The sequence below is a fragment of the Marmota flaviventris genome, chromosome 5 (genome assembly GCF_047511675.1).
Source record: "Marmota flaviventris isolate mMarFla1 chromosome 5, mMarFla1.hap1, whole genome shotgun sequence".
Taxonomy (NCBI): domain Eukaryota; kingdom Metazoa; phylum Chordata; class Mammalia; order Rodentia; family Sciuridae; genus Marmota; species Marmota flaviventris.
Window position 1 is genome coordinate 72,269,780 of NC_092502.1, and position 16,295 is coordinate 72,286,074.

General features: G+C 39.6%; 1 protein-coding gene and 1 non-coding gene across 2 annotated transcripts; both read left to right on the plus strand.

Annotated features, from left to right (window-relative positions):
* Nucleotides 1-2,217: 2,217 nt before the first annotated feature.
* Hspa9 (heat shock protein family A (Hsp70) member 9) lies at nt 2,218-16,145 on the plus strand. The gene is made up of 17 exons (XM_027927554.2): nt 2,218-2,404; nt 3,287-3,345; nt 3,576-3,663; nt 4,697-4,878; nt 5,832-5,956; nt 6,497-6,570; nt 6,655-6,761; nt 7,198-7,360; nt 8,033-8,125; nt 11,168-11,377; nt 12,443-12,670; nt 13,080-13,184; nt 13,724-13,841; nt 14,093-14,187; nt 14,681-14,773; nt 14,947-15,087; nt 15,374-16,145. Exons 1-17 carry the CDS (start codon nt 2,324-2,326, stop codon nt 15,449-15,451), a joined length of 2,040 nt encoding a protein of 679 aa, XP_027783355.1. The 5' UTR covers nt 2,218-2,323; the 3' UTR covers nt 15,452-16,145.
* Nucleotides 12,753-12,824, plus strand: LOC114086674 (small nucleolar RNA SNORD63). The gene has a single exon (XR_003581673.1). It is a non-coding gene; the product is annotated as a small nucleolar RNA SNORD63 (small nucleolar RNA).
* Nucleotides 16,146-16,295: the final 150 nt, after the last annotated feature.

Sequence of the window (16,295 nt, forward strand, 5' to 3'; positions counted from 1 at the left end):
TCCAGCCTTCAGGCTGTAGGCTATGGTAATTTGCAAGGCAGTGCAGAAGCCTATCTTTTATACTGGCAAATATTAAAAGCCCTCATTCTCAGGTTCATGCTTTGAATATCTAGCACTACCACATCCCCCTTGTGGTTATGGAGAATATTTGCAAGACGCCTGGAGAAACCACAGGAAAGTCATACCCGCACAATCGTGGTCTCAGACACCCTTTAGAAAACACAATTTGATTCCAGGATACTTTTGATTAATACTTTGAGGCTTTTAAGTGTATGGAACAAAAAGAAAAGCAAATTCTTAGCCTCTTGACTGCACAGAGAATTGAGAACAGTCTCTCCCTCTCTGTCATATACAACATAAAGATGTAATGTTTTTATTTTACTTCACTGTTTAGTATTTTTTCCCTTCATCAGCATTCTGTTTTAAAATGTAAATCTCTACAAATACGGTTCATGAACCTATAGCTTTGATCTTAGGAAAGACTATCTCTGAATCTTGAAAAGTTGTTTTTAAGTAGACTAGTGAGGATAATAATAGTTAATGCTTAGAAAAGAGGGTGTGGGAGGCTTTAAAAAAATCTTAGAACCTGCATAATCTATGACCAACGTTATATCTGACTTTTTATTTGGGGGGTGAGGGTACTGGGGATTGAACCCAGGGGTACTCGACCACTAAGCTACCTCCTCAGCCCTGTTTTGTATTTTATTTAGAGACAGGGTCTCACTGAGTTGCTTAGCTCCTGGGTTGCTGAAGCTGGCTTTTAACTAGCTATCCTCCTGTCTCAGCCTCCCAAACCTTTGGGATTACAAGCGTGAGCCACGAAGCCCAGCACCTTTTCTATTTTTCACTTTCTTCCCCTCAGAATGTAAACTCTTCAGTTATCTTCTTTCCTTCCCAATTTTTCCACATTTCCTTCACAATTCATCGCAGTGATAACCACTTAATAATACAGTACTTATTTACCTTAAGGAAGTAGGGGCTTTAAGCATTTTCCTCTTTTGAAAGAGGACTTCAAAGACAAATGGCTTCATCACCAAAATCAAGTTCAATCTCACTGTCCTCTTATCAACGAACACGTTTTGCTTTTACTGTATTCCCACCAACTAGAAAAATGCCTGACACACAGTTTGTGGAATCAATTAATTCCTTTTAAAAAAAATGTGAAACTTGTCACAAAGGAGTAACTGACATTTTACAACCAGCACAAGGTTTGAAACGGTACAGAGGAGGCCTTCGGCCAGCACAACAAAAGGGGAAGAGCCTGAGCTCAAGTAGTTTTTTCCTTGATCGTTTGCACGATGATTAGTTTTGGGGCGACCCAAAGCTCTGAACGAAACGCTGTTTTAGCGCTGGAAACCCGAGACTCCCGAGGTAAAACACAGCAAAAATTTTGTCTACGGTCTCCATACCTAAGTGTATTTCAAATTATGAACAAACCATGGCACTTAACAAAGCCCCCAGTCGGGCGCACAACGCACGCCTGTAATCCCAGCGGCTCCAAAGGATGTTCAAATCGCGAGTTCAAATCCAGCCTCAGCAATTTGGCGAAACACTAAGCAACTTAGCGAGACTCTGTCTCAAAATAAAACACAAAAAAGAGCAGGGCATGTAGGTCAGTGGTTTTGCAACCTGGGTTCCAACCTCAGTACCAAAAAACAAAACAAAGCCTCAGGACAAGATGGCGCCCTCCGCCAAAGAAGGGAGCGGGGAAAACGTCCACGCGCACAGTGCACACGCGCGGGTTCGCTCTCAGCTGTATTCAGGCCAAACTCGCTAGCGCGGGGGCATCCAATAAACACTGTTAATCTCCCACTCCGTTTTCCGCCAGTCTCTGTGCACATGCGTTCTCGAGCCTTAGCTCAATGCCACCTGCGTAGGCGCAACAAGCTCCTCCCTCCACGCAACTGACGCAAGGAGTCTGTAATCGGTTCGCAATTTATCCCGTGTGACCTTGAGTCTTTCCTGAAGCTGAGGACCGCGGCTGTCTGAGGCGCTGCCTGAATATCCATCTCCACCTCTTCGCTTTTCACTATCCTCTCTGCAGCTGCGGCCGAAACTGGAGGGCAAAGTGTTTTCAACAGTCATGCTTCGGAGCACGTTATGAGCACGCCCTAGTTCCGAAAGCGGCAGTCGGGTAGGTTCTGGTCAGGCGGCGCGGGCGACGCCTCAGTGGAAAAGTGGCTCTCTGGGCCTCAGTGCCCAATCTCCGCCCCACCAGCCCACGTGGTTGGAGGTTTCCAGAATCGCTGCCACCACCGCGCCGCGCTACTCCCGTCCAGCCGAGCGCTTCTTTGCTTCTTCCTATTCCCTAGGTCTAGCCGTCATGATAAGCGCTAGCCGAGCCGCAGCAGCCCGCCTCGTGGGCGCCGCAGCTTCCCGGGGCCCCACGGCTGCTCGCCACCAGGTAAGAAACTGTCGGGCCTTCCCGAAACGGCTCACGGTCTCAGGACTCAGTAGGGCAGGCCGCGCCCTTCAGGGTTAGGTTCTTCAAGGGAAAATCACGAGGGGAAGAAGGTAACGGACTTAAGTATTTAGCGTTGCCGGCTTAAGGCCTAGTTCTGGGCCCTCTTCCTCTGCCCTTCGGGTCCTGCTGAGTCACACTACTCGTGATCTAGTCTCTTATCCCACGAATTACGAGGTGGTGGTCCTAACAGCTGTTCTGTGTCTGGTTGGATAGGTTTCGCCTTGGGCGAGGGATGCAGCCTGTTGGGAGGGAGCCGCTAGTATACGTTTCAATTTCACCTGAGTCGAAGGATAGGTCTTCCTTTGTGCAGAGTAGTGTGTGTAGGACCCCGGTGGTGTGGTGAATAAAGGAAGAGAAATGCCTGAAGAAATCCAAAATCAAATTTCAGCTTCAGTTTTCGTGTTTAGGAACACCTTCTGAAAATTGTACTCGTTTGTACTTCAGAAAAGTAAGGACAAGAAAGAAGGTTGTGGTTGCTCTTCATCTAAAACGAAAGTTACATCTTTGGTGAATGGGAATTGAAGCTATCCACCGAGACGTGGGTTTAATGGAAGGCTTGAAAGTAGTCCTAGGTTAGATGTTAACAAAGTAATAAAACGTCTTTTATCCAGATGGAAAGCTTCTGCCTAACCCCCCTCCCCCTTTTTTAATGGCTCTACAATATTAATACCGCTGACAAGGTCAGCACAAACTTCTGAGTTACTTAGAATCTGAGTACGCACACATTCAGGCTGATGCATAAAACTCTTAAAGAAATCATTAGAACAAGCCTAAGTTTAATTATGTTGTTGATGACTGATGCAACTGTTTTTTATTTTTTAGGATGGTTGGAATGGCCTTAGTCATGAGGCTTTTAGGTTTGTTTCAAGGAGAGATTATGCGTAAGTATAACTTAATTTCCTTTGACAGAGGACACATATTAGCGGTCTATTCCTTTTTTAATAACCTAGTGAGAAGCACTACTTCAACCTGCTTATTTATAATGTAGTGTACCACTGTTTTGCTCCCATATCAAATATTTGTATTTCCTTCTGTTGTTTTGGAGTCCTTCTGTTGTTTTGGAGTCCAGTAATAAGGTAATAACTATGACATTGTTTTAAATGTCTTACAGATCAGAAGCAATCAAGGGCGCAGTTGTTGGTATTGATTTGGGTACTACCAACTCCTGTGTGGCAGTTATGGAGGGTAAACAAGCAAAGGTGAGCATGATAAGAAGCTCTGGGTCACATAGAAATAGCTAGTGTCCACTCCAGAATTATGTGCTTTGGGGCTTAGATGGGAATTCTGAGGTTTGGTTTGCATTTTAAAAGCTGCTTTTGGTTTCTTAAGATTTGTGAGGTAAGAATCTTTGTGATGCTGATAATTGAATGAATTTCACTTCCCTATGGGATTGAAAAACATTCACCTGGGATAGAGGCCAGACTGACTTGCCGTGTAATAGTGCAGCAGTTTTTTAAATATATTGAACCAAGATGAGAGGTTGCAGGCTAGAAGCAAATGGAGTCACACATGCAAGAGCTTTCTAGATAAAGGCTGTTACTCTGAAGCCTACTTAACTCTTTGCATGTAACATCTTTATTCCCTCTGGGTTGTTACCAAGATTTAGAGCACCTGAGATTCTACAGTCTTGCCTCTTCCTACATGGGCTTTAATGCGTTTCCCTCATGTCCTTGTCTGAAACACTATGTAGAGGAGTCTTTCTCCATTTCTTTAGTATCAGTAATCCTTTTTAGTGTATATTTGTGCTTCTTGGTATATATTTTACATGCCTGAAATTTGTAGCCATCACAGAAATGTAAGATTTAATTTTCTATGCCGAAGGAGAGGTTATCTTTTTCAACACTGAGTTTGAAAAACCTGATGAATAGTTTTTCTACGACTTTTTGTTATTAGTTGTGAGTTATTTCAAGTTATAGGTTTAAAGATACCAAACTGTTAAATGCTTTCAAGAGTTGGTATTTACTGAGTTAGAATTCACAGTAGTAAAGCATGCCAGTTAATGCTGTATTTAAGCCTTTGTGAAATAGTTGCTGTTAATATTCTGGTGGGCTGGAGTTGTAGCTCAGTGGTAGAGCACATGCCAAGTATGTATGAGGCACTGGGTTCAATACTCAGCACCACATAAAAATGAATTTTAAAATAAAGGTATTGTGTCCATCTACAACTTTAAAAAAAAAAAAAAAAAGATGCTGGTGGTTACTAGAATCTTAATTCTTATTTTGGGGACTTTAGGTGCTGGAGAATGCTGAAGGTGCCAGAACCACCCCTTCCGTTGTTGCCTTTACAGCAGATGGTGAACGACTTGTTGGGATGCCAGCGAAGCGACAGGCTGTCACCAACCCAAACAATACATTCTATGCCACCAAGCGTCTCATTGGCCGGCGATACGATGACCCTGAAGTACAGAAAGACATGTGAGTAATAGCAAAAAACATAGTTATTTGCAAGGGCCACACAGAACACTCTTAGCACTTTAAGATCCTCAAAACATCTTTCTTTAGTGGATTACATGTTGGGAGTCAAGAGAGGAATCCATGCCTCTGAAGTAGGGGTTCATCCTTTCTTACAACAGAAACTTCTTTTTTGCCTTCTTGATTCAGTATTTGCTGTGTTGATCGTGCATGTGAAGGTTTATGAGATATTCCTGAACTATGTGAATCAATAGCAGAATAAGTTAATGGCATAGGTTCTATCATGTATTGATCAAATATATACAGATGCAGGGCAATGGGGGGGGACACTTGAGTTTGCTTTTATTTCGGGTTAAAAATACCAGACATGTAGAGTTACCCGTTTTTTGTATAATTTTTTAAAAAATATTTTTAGTAGATATTCACAGTACCTATATATTTTTTTTTGTTTTGTTTTGTTTGTTTTAATGTGCTGGGGAACGAACCCAATGCCTCATGCTTGCTAGGCAAGTGCTTTACCACTGAGTCACAACCTTAGCCCCAATTTTTTTTTTTTTAAATTGGTTTGTTGAACTTTAATTGGAGTGTCAGTTCTATAGTAATCATTGGGTTTTGTGACTGTTTTTTTCCCAGTTAGGGTAATTTAAGGTTCATCCTTATCTCGTGGCTTATATCAATCTTCATTTCTTTTCATGACTAAATAATATTCTGTATAGATATATACATTTGTTTAACCATTTGTCATTTGATGGACATTTGGGTTATTTTCACTTTTGGCATCTGAATGAATGCTACCTTAAGCATTCATGTACACATTTTTATTATTTTCTAAAGATTTTCATTAAATGATATGAAATTATCTTTTGTTCATGAGTCTCTTGTGGGGTGGATAGTGGACGTTTGTGACATAACTTTGTTATGGTAGTTATCTCATATAATTTCTGTGTGGCTTTCAGTAAAAATGTTCCCTTCAAAATTGTCCGTGCCTCCAATGGTGATGCTTGGGTTGAGGCTCATGGAAAACTGTATTCTCCAAGTCAAATTGGAGCATTTGTGTTGATGAAGATGAAAGAAACTGCAGGTGAGTGTTCACATCTGGAAAAGTTTGAATATTTTGACTTACCTGAGATTACCCTACTGTTCTGTAGCTGAGTCATGCCCTTTGTACAGAAAACCTAGGAAAGGCAAAACTCTTATTATTCACTATATCAACCTCCCTAATTTCACATTTTCCTGATAGTATGTGGGCTTGCTGCTTTTGTGTTGGAGAGTTTAGCATTGAATTGAAAGTCAAAAGGCTATGCCGTAAGCTTTTGCCCCTATTAAGCTTATAACTTTTGCATTTTAAAAACTAGTGGCTGTTTTAAGTCTAAAGGTCATTGTGACTTGGTGAACCTTCACTAACATACTAGAGGTGAGATTTTTTTGAGTTTTCAGCCAGTGTCTTTAATTTTGGAGTATTTCTTAAAAGGTCTGTCTCATGTTAATTACTTGCTAAAACAGTGACCTGTTGTCTTTGGCCTTAAAAGGATGACACAGGTTGCAAGGCTATGTTAATAATTCTGTTGCTTGTTTTTTGTGGCATAATACCATGATTAAATTTATTCTGATTCTTTTCCAGAAAATTACTTGGGTCACACAGCAAAAAATGCTGTAATCACAGTCCCTGCTTATTTCAATGACTCACAGAGGCAGGTGAGATCAGTTAGCTTTCTTCTTTACAAAATGTTGCCTGGGACACAAGGTAGGGGAAAATGCTTTTATCTTTGTTTTCTCTAGGCCACTAAGGATGCTGGCCAGATATCTGGACTGAATGTGCTTCGAGTGATTAATGAACCCACAGCTGCTGCTCTGGCCTATGGTTTAGACAAATCTGAAGACAAAATGTAAGTTTGTAAATACAGTCCAGCCTGGATGCATGAAACTAAGGTCATGTAGCCATGAGATTCATTCTGAATCCTCATTGAGCTTTGTTTGTATTTAGAGTAATAATATGCTTGCTTTTCCTTCAAGTTATTTAAGATCATTCCATTATTTACTTTGGGGCCTTGGTCATTTATTTTTCTCTTGATATTCATGTTGACAATTATTTCTCCAAAACCGGGTTGAGTGCTGTCTTAACTGATACTAAAAATCGAGTTCATTTTCTCTCTGCATTTTCCATGGTTTTTTTAAATCAGGGCCTTGTGTTAATGTGTGCTCAAATGTCACTTAGGCATGTATCATGATTATACTTTAATAGCTAAGTTTAACTTCCTTTGGTTGTTGAAATTCAGTCCTTGGGATAAGTTCTGTACCATAAGGCTTTCTTTTTCTTTCTAGCATTGCTGTGTATGATTTAGGTGGTGGCACTTTTGACATTTCTATCCTGGAAATACAGAAAGGCGTGTTTGAGGTGAAATCTACCAATGGGGACACTTTCCTTGGTGGTGAAGACTTTGACCAGGCCTTGTTACGACACATTGTGAAGGAGTTCAAGAGAGAGGTTGGTTACCATTGTGGTTAATAAGTGTGAACTTGGGGAATTTGAGAATTTCTTTGTTCAGAATACTCTTGACATAGTACCTTTATTTTATTTATGTGGTGCTGAGGATCGAACCCATGCCTCACGTTTTTTTTGTTTGTTTAGAGATAGGGTCTCACTAAGTTGCTTTGCATATCTCTGTTGTTCAGGCTGGCTTTGAACTCTCAATCCTCCCGTCTCAGCGTCCTGAGCAGCTGGGATTACGGTCGTTTACTATCACACCAGGCTGCTCTTGGCTTTTTTCTACAACTTTTTGCTCTTAACAACTACCGAAATAATTGTGTTTCACTTTGATGGGCAATGAACTATTCTGGTTATTGTAGCTTTAGAATGGGAATAATGTCAATCACTATATAGTATTTGAAAAGGCATTAAGGGATTCCTTCTTTGAATTAGGAGTTCTAGAGCCAGAAAGAGCTGAAAATCATTCATTTCAGTCTCCTGACTCCAGGCAGATAGATAACCATTTAAGAATAAGTTCTTTTCTTCCCCACAGATTTTTACGATTAATGAAAAGTAATTTATGTTAGCTTATGAAGATACGGCTGCATTTCATGGTGTTTTGCATTGTTACTGCAACTTAAGTAGTATTTATCACCTCACTAATGGTAATATCATATCATCACTTTGTAGACAGGGGTTGATTTGACCAAAGACAATATGGCACTTCAGAGGGTTCGAGAAGCTGCTGAGAAGGCTAAATGTGAACTCTCCTCATCTGTTCAGGTAAGATGTGGGAAAAATCCTAGCAGTGTTTATGGTTGTACTTAACTTGAATTTGTTTGAATAGTATATTCTGTTTGTCCCAATGGAAGTGTATTGTCCCAATGGAAGTGTAATCTCTTTACAGTTTTTTGGTTCGTAAAACCTTTGCCATGAACAAAGGAGCAGTGCAGTCATCTAGGTTTTTATTTTAGTTTAGTTTTTGATAGACCTTTATTTATTTATACGTGGTGCTGAGATTTGAACCCAGTGCGTTAACCACTGAGCCACAGCCTCAGCCCCTCATCTGGATGCGCTGAAATTTTTTAGCCACCAAAATAAGAGGTGGTATGTACAAATGACAGATCATACATTTATTTACCTTTAAATTATTTTAGGGCTGGGGATGTAGCTCAGTGGTAGAGCACTTCTCGAGCATGTACAAAGCCCCAAATTTGATTTCCTTTCTCCGCTCCCAAAATTGATTTTTTGTGTGTGCCACAGTGGAACCCAAGGCAAGTGCTCTACCACTGAGTGGTTCTCAGCCTAATACATTGATTTAAAAAGCTAGCCTAGCAATGTGCAGAATTAGAATCACTAGCCTGAAAAAACTGCTCTTTTCACTTAAAATTGAGTACATGTCCTTGTGAATCTTTTAAGAGTCTAATTGCCTCTCATTTAATAATTCGGATTATCAGACTAGAAAATGCTGTGAAAGAAACCTGGTTCAAGTCTGAGGCATATGCACCTGTGTTTTTCCCTCTGAGCATCAAATTTGCTCAGCATCTGTTTAAGATGTCAGCACATTTGGCTTTAGTTTTGAGAGGTGAAACTTAATTTTGCCTTTACTCTCATGTTGGATCTGGGTTCAGACCCACCAAGGTGGAAGTCCTGTAATCTATTTCTGAGTTCTTTGGTGACATCAGGAAAAGCAGAGCAGTGACTAGTTGATCATCCATAGGGAAAAGTTATTTATGATACTATCCTGTTGATAAAAGTGATTGTTGCTCATTAACCTGTACTCATTAACCTGGATTCTCTGGCGATTGAACCCAAGGCACATACATGTTCTACCACCAAGGTAATCTGTAGCCCCCCCAGATCTGGATTTTTTTTCCCCTCTACTGGGTAGTGAATCTAGGAGCGCTTAACCACTGAGCCACATCCCCAGCCCTTTTTTCTCTTATTTAGCAACAGGGTCTCACTGAGTTACTAAGGGCCTCTCTGAGTTGCTGAAGCTGACTTTAAACTCAAAATCCTCCTGCCTCAGCTTCCTGAGCTACTGGGATTAGAGGCATATACCACCACACTTGGCCTAAATCTGGATTTTTTAAGTGGTTTATATGGAGTAACAAAGTTGTGTACAGTCATTCTAAATGTTGTTTCATTTCTGCTTCAGGTAGTATGGCAGAACTTCACAATGTGGTGGTTAGAGATAGGGTTAAAATATTTGTCACTAAACTGCCAGCTAATGCTTTCCAGGACACTTTGAAGGGCAGAGTGCTCGAAGAGACTGGTTTTAATGTGACTGTCCCATGGATAGTTGATATTATATATTAGTAAATGTCAAACCAGAAATGATATAAAATAGAAGTTTTGTGTGATGGTTTTAGGGGCTGGGGGTGTTGTTGCTAAGTGCTCCATCACTTGCTGGCATGCACAAGGCCCTGTGCTTGATCATGCACTGAGAAAAGCAAAAGAGTGATGGTTCTCCAGGCAAACTGCTGGGGTTCCTTATTTTATCAATTAAATGCATGATCTTGCATGAATTACTTATTTATCTTAATCTCTTGGATAATACTAGTACTTTTGCTGTTAGAATTGGTTTCAGTTATGATCCCATGTTTCATTTGGGATTTATAAAATACTGGATGTTACACAATGGGACTACTCACTGCTCTGCATTAATATGATGGCAGTATAAGTCAATTCTTGTAATCTCTCTAATAAGAGTATTTCTGCAGCTTTATTAACATATATAAACTTTCTGGAATGTATAAAGCTCAGGTTATTTGAGTGCAAACTTAAGGCATATGTACAAAGAATATTTTTAAAACTTGGTTTAAAAAAATGTGTGCCAGGCACAGAGGCACATATCCATAATCATAGCTACTTGGGAGGCTGAGGCCAGGAGGATTGCAATTTTGAGGCCAGCCTGGGCAACTTGTCTAAAAATTTTAAAAAGGGCTGTGGGCAATGTAGTTCAGTGACAGTGTCTCTAGGTTCACTGTCTAGTATTACAAAGAGGGGGCAAAAAAAAAAAAAAAAAAACCTAAAACAGTAGTGTGGTTTTAAATGTTAAGTGGCAGAACAATTCTTTCTTCTGAATGGGGATTTCCTTGTCCACTTCATTCTTAGTTGTCAATATATATATAGACCTTATTAAGAAGGATTTTGAAATGTTTGTGTCTAGAAAGATAAGTTGCAGTTACTGCCTTTGGTTAATCAATTAAAGTGGGTTTGACCCCCTTTTATGGCATTTCAAGTTTTGTGTCCCCTTACTGAGTATTAAACTTAACTACAATTGGTCTATTTTTTAAATTAAAGCTTTATAGATAGTAGTAGGGCTCATCCCAACAAAATCAAATGCATGGAGTTCTATTTCAGTTCATGATTCCCCACCCTTTTCCTCCTCTCACATTCTCCTTTGTAGTTTTGACTTCCCTTTGCTCATTTTTATTAATTTATATTTGATTGTTTTTTTTCTACGTACACATAAAGGTGAGGTTCCCTGTCATGTGTTCATATATGCACATAATGTGATTTTGGGGGATTACCAGGGATTGAACCAGGGGTACTTAACCACTGAGCAACACCCCTAGCCCATTTTTTATTTTGAAAGGGTCTTGCTTAGAGCCTTGATAAGTTGCTGAGGCTGATCTGAATTTGCAATCCTCTTGCCTTGGCCTCCCAAGCCACTGCACCTGGCTGTTTTCTAAGAGTTCATTCTGCATTGCTTTCCCTTAGCCATCCTATCATTTCCTCCCCATTTCCTATATTTTACTCTAGCTTCTACATAAAACAATAAACTTTCTAACATGCAATTTAAACTAATTTCGTTTACAGACTGACATCAATTTGCCATATCTTACAATGGATGCTTCTGGACCCAAGCATTTGAATATGAAGCTGACCCGGGCTCAATTTGAAGGGATTGTCACTGATTTAATCAAGAGGACCATTGCTCCATGTCAAAAAGCTATGCAGGATGCAGAAGTCAGCAAAAGTGACATAGGAGAAGTGATTCTTGTTGGTGGTATGACTAGAATGCCCAAGGTGTGAACCCATGGAATTCTTGGCATGGAGAAAAGGGGGGCCAGCATGTAAACTGCCAGGGTGATTTGAGAGGGATGTGATTGTGTCCTCACTAGAGACTTTTTGGCTTTTTTAGTTAAAGGGAAGCAGAATGTCTTTGAGAACTGTCCCATGGAGTTGCTGTATCACTGAAGTTATATCCCCATCTCGTATTTATTTATTTGGTACTAGGGATTGAACCCAGGGGTGCTTAACCACTGAAACACATTCACTTTTTTATATTTTATTTAGAGACAAAGTCTCCCTGAGTTCTGAGGCTGACTTTGAACTAGTGATCCTCCTGGCTCAGTCTCCCAAGCCTCTGAGATTAAGGCATGCACCACCATACCTGGCAGGATATATGTCTTTACAGTTTAGTGCCTAGTGTTTGATAGTCTGAATTAGAATTATTCTGGGTTCTGAATTAGTGATCTTTGGTATTTTCTTAGTTTTTCTGTTGAAGTATTTGGGCTCAGGAAAAGAGCACAAAATTAATGGTGGGGGGGTTCTGGGACAAGAGGAGTCCTGAATTTTAACAACTTATTCATGGTCCTATTCTAGTTGTACTGATTAGTCCTAATAAACCGAAGAATGTGCCCCATGTTAGCAACAGTTTTATTATGTTGCTTCCATTATTTGGTCTTCAGTTAATAGGACTTGGATGACAAAATTTTAAGTCCCCTTGCCTTAACACCATCTGTTTAAAATGATTTCATTAATGTGCAGGAAACCAGATAATAAATATTAGGGATATTTAGTAATAAAGGATATCAAATATAAAAGGGCAGTGAGTGAGAAACTCTGGTTAAAGAATGCATTAACAAGAATTCAACTATGAAATAATTTTAGTAGAATTCTGTCTTTAGATCTGATTGGCTTAATTGGAGAACACGATATTCAGGTTTTCATTACCTACCAAATTAAGTTTGTGTTTTAATTGGAGAATATTGTGTTGTCCACTTGAGTTCTCCATCTTAAGTTTTCTGTCTCACTCTTATCGGACAATTACCCTAAATATTGGCTGACATTTTTCTTCTTAATGCTCAGGTTCAGCAAACTGTGCAAGATCTTTTTGGCCGAGCCCCAAGTAAAGCTGTTAATCCTGATGAAGCTGTGGCCATTGGAGCTGCCATTCAAGGAGGTGTATTGGCTGGTGATGTCACAGATGTACTGCTCCTGGATGTCACGCCTTTGTCTCTGGGCATTGAGACTCTGGGAGGTGTCTTTACCAAACTTATTAATAGAAACACCACTATTCCAACCAAGAAGAGTCAGGTAAGAGCTCTCCTTCTCTTTGCCTCATCACAGAAGTATTATCTCTCTATATTTCTGAAAAACTGCAGCTATTGCTGCATTTGTGCAATGATGTTTTTGTCAACACATCATTCTGAAGGAAAAAGTATGTGATGACATCCTATGACTGAGCACATAATAACATCTGATTTTTGTCTTTAACACCTTCTGTGCTAATGCTACATCTTTGTACAGTACATTTGCTTAGTTTGAACAATAGCTATGCCATTTTGCTGTATCAATCCTACTCCTATTCCCTGAAAAGACATAGGCCTTTGTTCTGAGGATAGTGTACGTTTGGATCCTATCAAGTGAATTTATTTCCCTTGTTTGCCTTCTATAAGGAGAGTGTTTTAATTAGATTGTCAACCTGTGATGCACTGTTCCCCAGGTGTTTTCTACTGCTGCTGATGGACAGACTCAAGTGGAAATTAAAGTGTGTCAAGGTGAGAGAGAGATGGCTGGAGACAACAAACTTCTTGGACAGTTTACTTTGGTAGGTATTGAAAAATCTGAAAATTGTGTTCTCCAATTGCTTCATTCTAAAGTTAGATAGTACTCCAGATCCTATAAACTGCTGACATATATAGGATGAATTCTGCAATCCATGCCTTTGGTGTTGTTTATCAGAGCCTTAGAAATTTCATCAAGTACTTTATAAAATGTTTCTTCTAATCATGTAAGAGTCATTTGATGATGTTACTGGCTTTTGATCAGTATTGCTTGTTCTTAATGATATGAACTACAGTGGAGAGGTTTCCTATCATTCACCATGTCCCCAGATAAATATAGCCATTATAGTTATTCACTGTAAATCTAACTAAACTTCACAAATATAAAGCCCTGTTGATTTCATGCAGCAATGAAGCTACCACCCTCACTTTTATAAACTCATGGTTTTGTGCACTGTGTGAAGGTATCACTTGTTCCTTCCAGGAAGCAAATAATTTGTTTACCTAATGATCATATAGTTGTGACAATAGGAGCACTGGACCTCATGTTAAAGGATCTTACTCTGAGTATTGCTTACTTTAGATTGGAATTCCCCCTGCCCCTCGTGGAGTCCCTCAGATTGAAGTTACCTTTGATATTGATGCCAATGGGATCGTACATGTTTCTGCAAAAGACAAGGGCACTGGACGTGAGCAGCAGAGTAAGTCCTTATCAGTTAAGTGTAAGATGAGGGACCTCTGTTGGGAATTAGATCCTGTTTTCTTCTCTGTCCTGAGGGCAGAATGAGTCTTCTTTACAAGTATAATGTTTTTCAGGGAATGGGGGCAAATAGGTAAGCAGTGAGCCCCCTGGTGAAAAAGTAAAAGTGAAAAAGTAAACCAGTTGACCTTGGCCAGAGGAAGAACGGGTATGTAATTTTACCAAAGAGCTAATAGATGTTTTTTCTTACAGTTGTAATCCAGTCCTCTGGTGGATTAAGTAAAGATGATATTGAAAATATGGTTAAAAATGCAGAGAAGTATGCTGAAGAAGACCGGCGAAAGAAGGTAATTGCTTTTGTTTGTCTTGGCTTTTTTTTTTTTTTTTAATGTTGGTAGATGGGCACAGTACCTTTATTCATTTCAATTTTATTTGATGTTGAGGATCAAACCCAGTACCTCACAAATGCTAGGCAAGTATTCCACCACTGAGCTACAACCCCAGCCCATCTTCTTGGCTTCTTAATTTTAGTAAAGCTGACACATGGAAGTAGAGTTGAACATTTGGCTGAATTCTTTTACCACTATCTTCACCTTTGCTTATTACTCAGATCTCTTTTGCTTTCATATAGGGTCTTTTTATGGTCCCAAACTCTTGGGCTCAAATAATGTCCCACTTAGCTACCTGAGTAGCTGGGATATAGGTGTGCATGACGACACCCTTGCTTGAAATGTTTTTTCTTAGTCTTCTATCAGAATTCTTATGAAAAGAGTCTAGCTCAAACCTCTCTCAGAGTTTTGATTGGAAAAACATTTATATTAAACTTTTCATTTCTCTAAGGAACGAGTTGAAGCAGTTAACATGGCTGAAGGAATCATTCATGACACAGAAACCAAGATGGAAGAATTCAAGGACCAATTACCTGCTGATGAGGTAAACTGTTCTCAAACAATTGAAGAGATTGGGGGAATTATCACCACTGAGTGAAGTTTGTTTTTCTGTGTATCATGATATAAGTAATCAGTTTTTTAAGTGTTCTGAATATTACTGCAACACATAATGGGACAGAAGACCTGAGAAAATGAAAATTTTTGTCTTTTTTTAAGTGCAACAAACTTAAAGAAGAGATATCCAAAATGAGGGAGCTCCTGGCTCGAAAAGACAGTGAAACGGGAGAAAACATCAGGCAGGCAGCATCCTCCCTTCAGCAGGCATCATTAAAGCTCTTTGAAATGGCATACAAAAAGGTACAAGGGCTGACGGGTATTTTGATCCTGATTACTTTTCTTGTAACTTTTTTAAATTACTGTTACTGGTGTTCTTCTCTCCATTGTCATTTATGGAATTGAGAATAGGATTTTAAAACATCTCCTGCCATCTTGATTCTATTTAGGGAATGATGATAGTGTCAAAGGAATCGGGAAAGCACTAGTGTAGGGGATGGAACAGGAGTGCACGAGATGAGACTCCTTTGTTTTGGTGTTAAAATATTAGCTTAATATTCTGAATGGGTATCAAATGTTTTCTTAACAGATGGCATCTGAGAGAGAAGGCTCTGGAAGTTCTGGCACTGGGGAACAAAAGGAAGATCAAAAGGAGGAGAAACAGTAATAGTACATTGGATCCAAAAAGACCACATTCTATATGAAGCTTAGGAGTGAAGGCACTTCCTGAGCAGAAATGGGCAACCTTCAGTCTTTACTGTATTTTTGCAGTATTCAATATATAATTTCCTTGATATGTAAATTTAGTGACCATTAGCTGATGAACATTTAATGGGCAATAATTCTATGCAGTATAAAGTTCACAATGTTCTCTCCCTGGCCTGTTAATTTTCAGCTGCATGTGAAAGGGTTAGGGGTAGACGATTTACTAATCATTATAAAGACTTCCTGTTGGTTTGTGCTAAAGTGGCAATATTTTCAAGGTGTGAAACTATATCAAACACAATGAAGGAGATGCACCATAATAACCTGGAATGAGACCATAATGAGGATGAAGATCCTAGTTGGTCAAGAGCACTGCTGTAATAGCCGATGTGTACTCGGGGTCCTTCGGCTGAGGCCTTGAAGCACAAGAGAGCTAGCTGTGCTAAGGTTGTAGTAGGTGGGACAGAGGAAGCTGGTCAGTGGAAAACTAAGCTATTTATGTTAGGTAGCTTAAAAAAGGTAGTTCTTAAATCCCTAATGTTCCTAAGGCATACTTTTCTAGCTACCCTCTGGCCCATCTGGCACCTACATCCTTGAGATTGTTCTTTTTGATCCATTCTGGATTTTTTAAAAAATAAATATGAAAAACATCTTGATTTCTTGTTTTTATGGTGTGAGCTGCAGTTTAGCTTCAGGACTATGACATGTCACACTTTCCATATTTTCCAAGGAAGAAAACAGGATTTTCTAGCACTGGGTAAAGAGACGAACAAATCCAAAGATTCAGAAGGATTGGTATAAAAAGT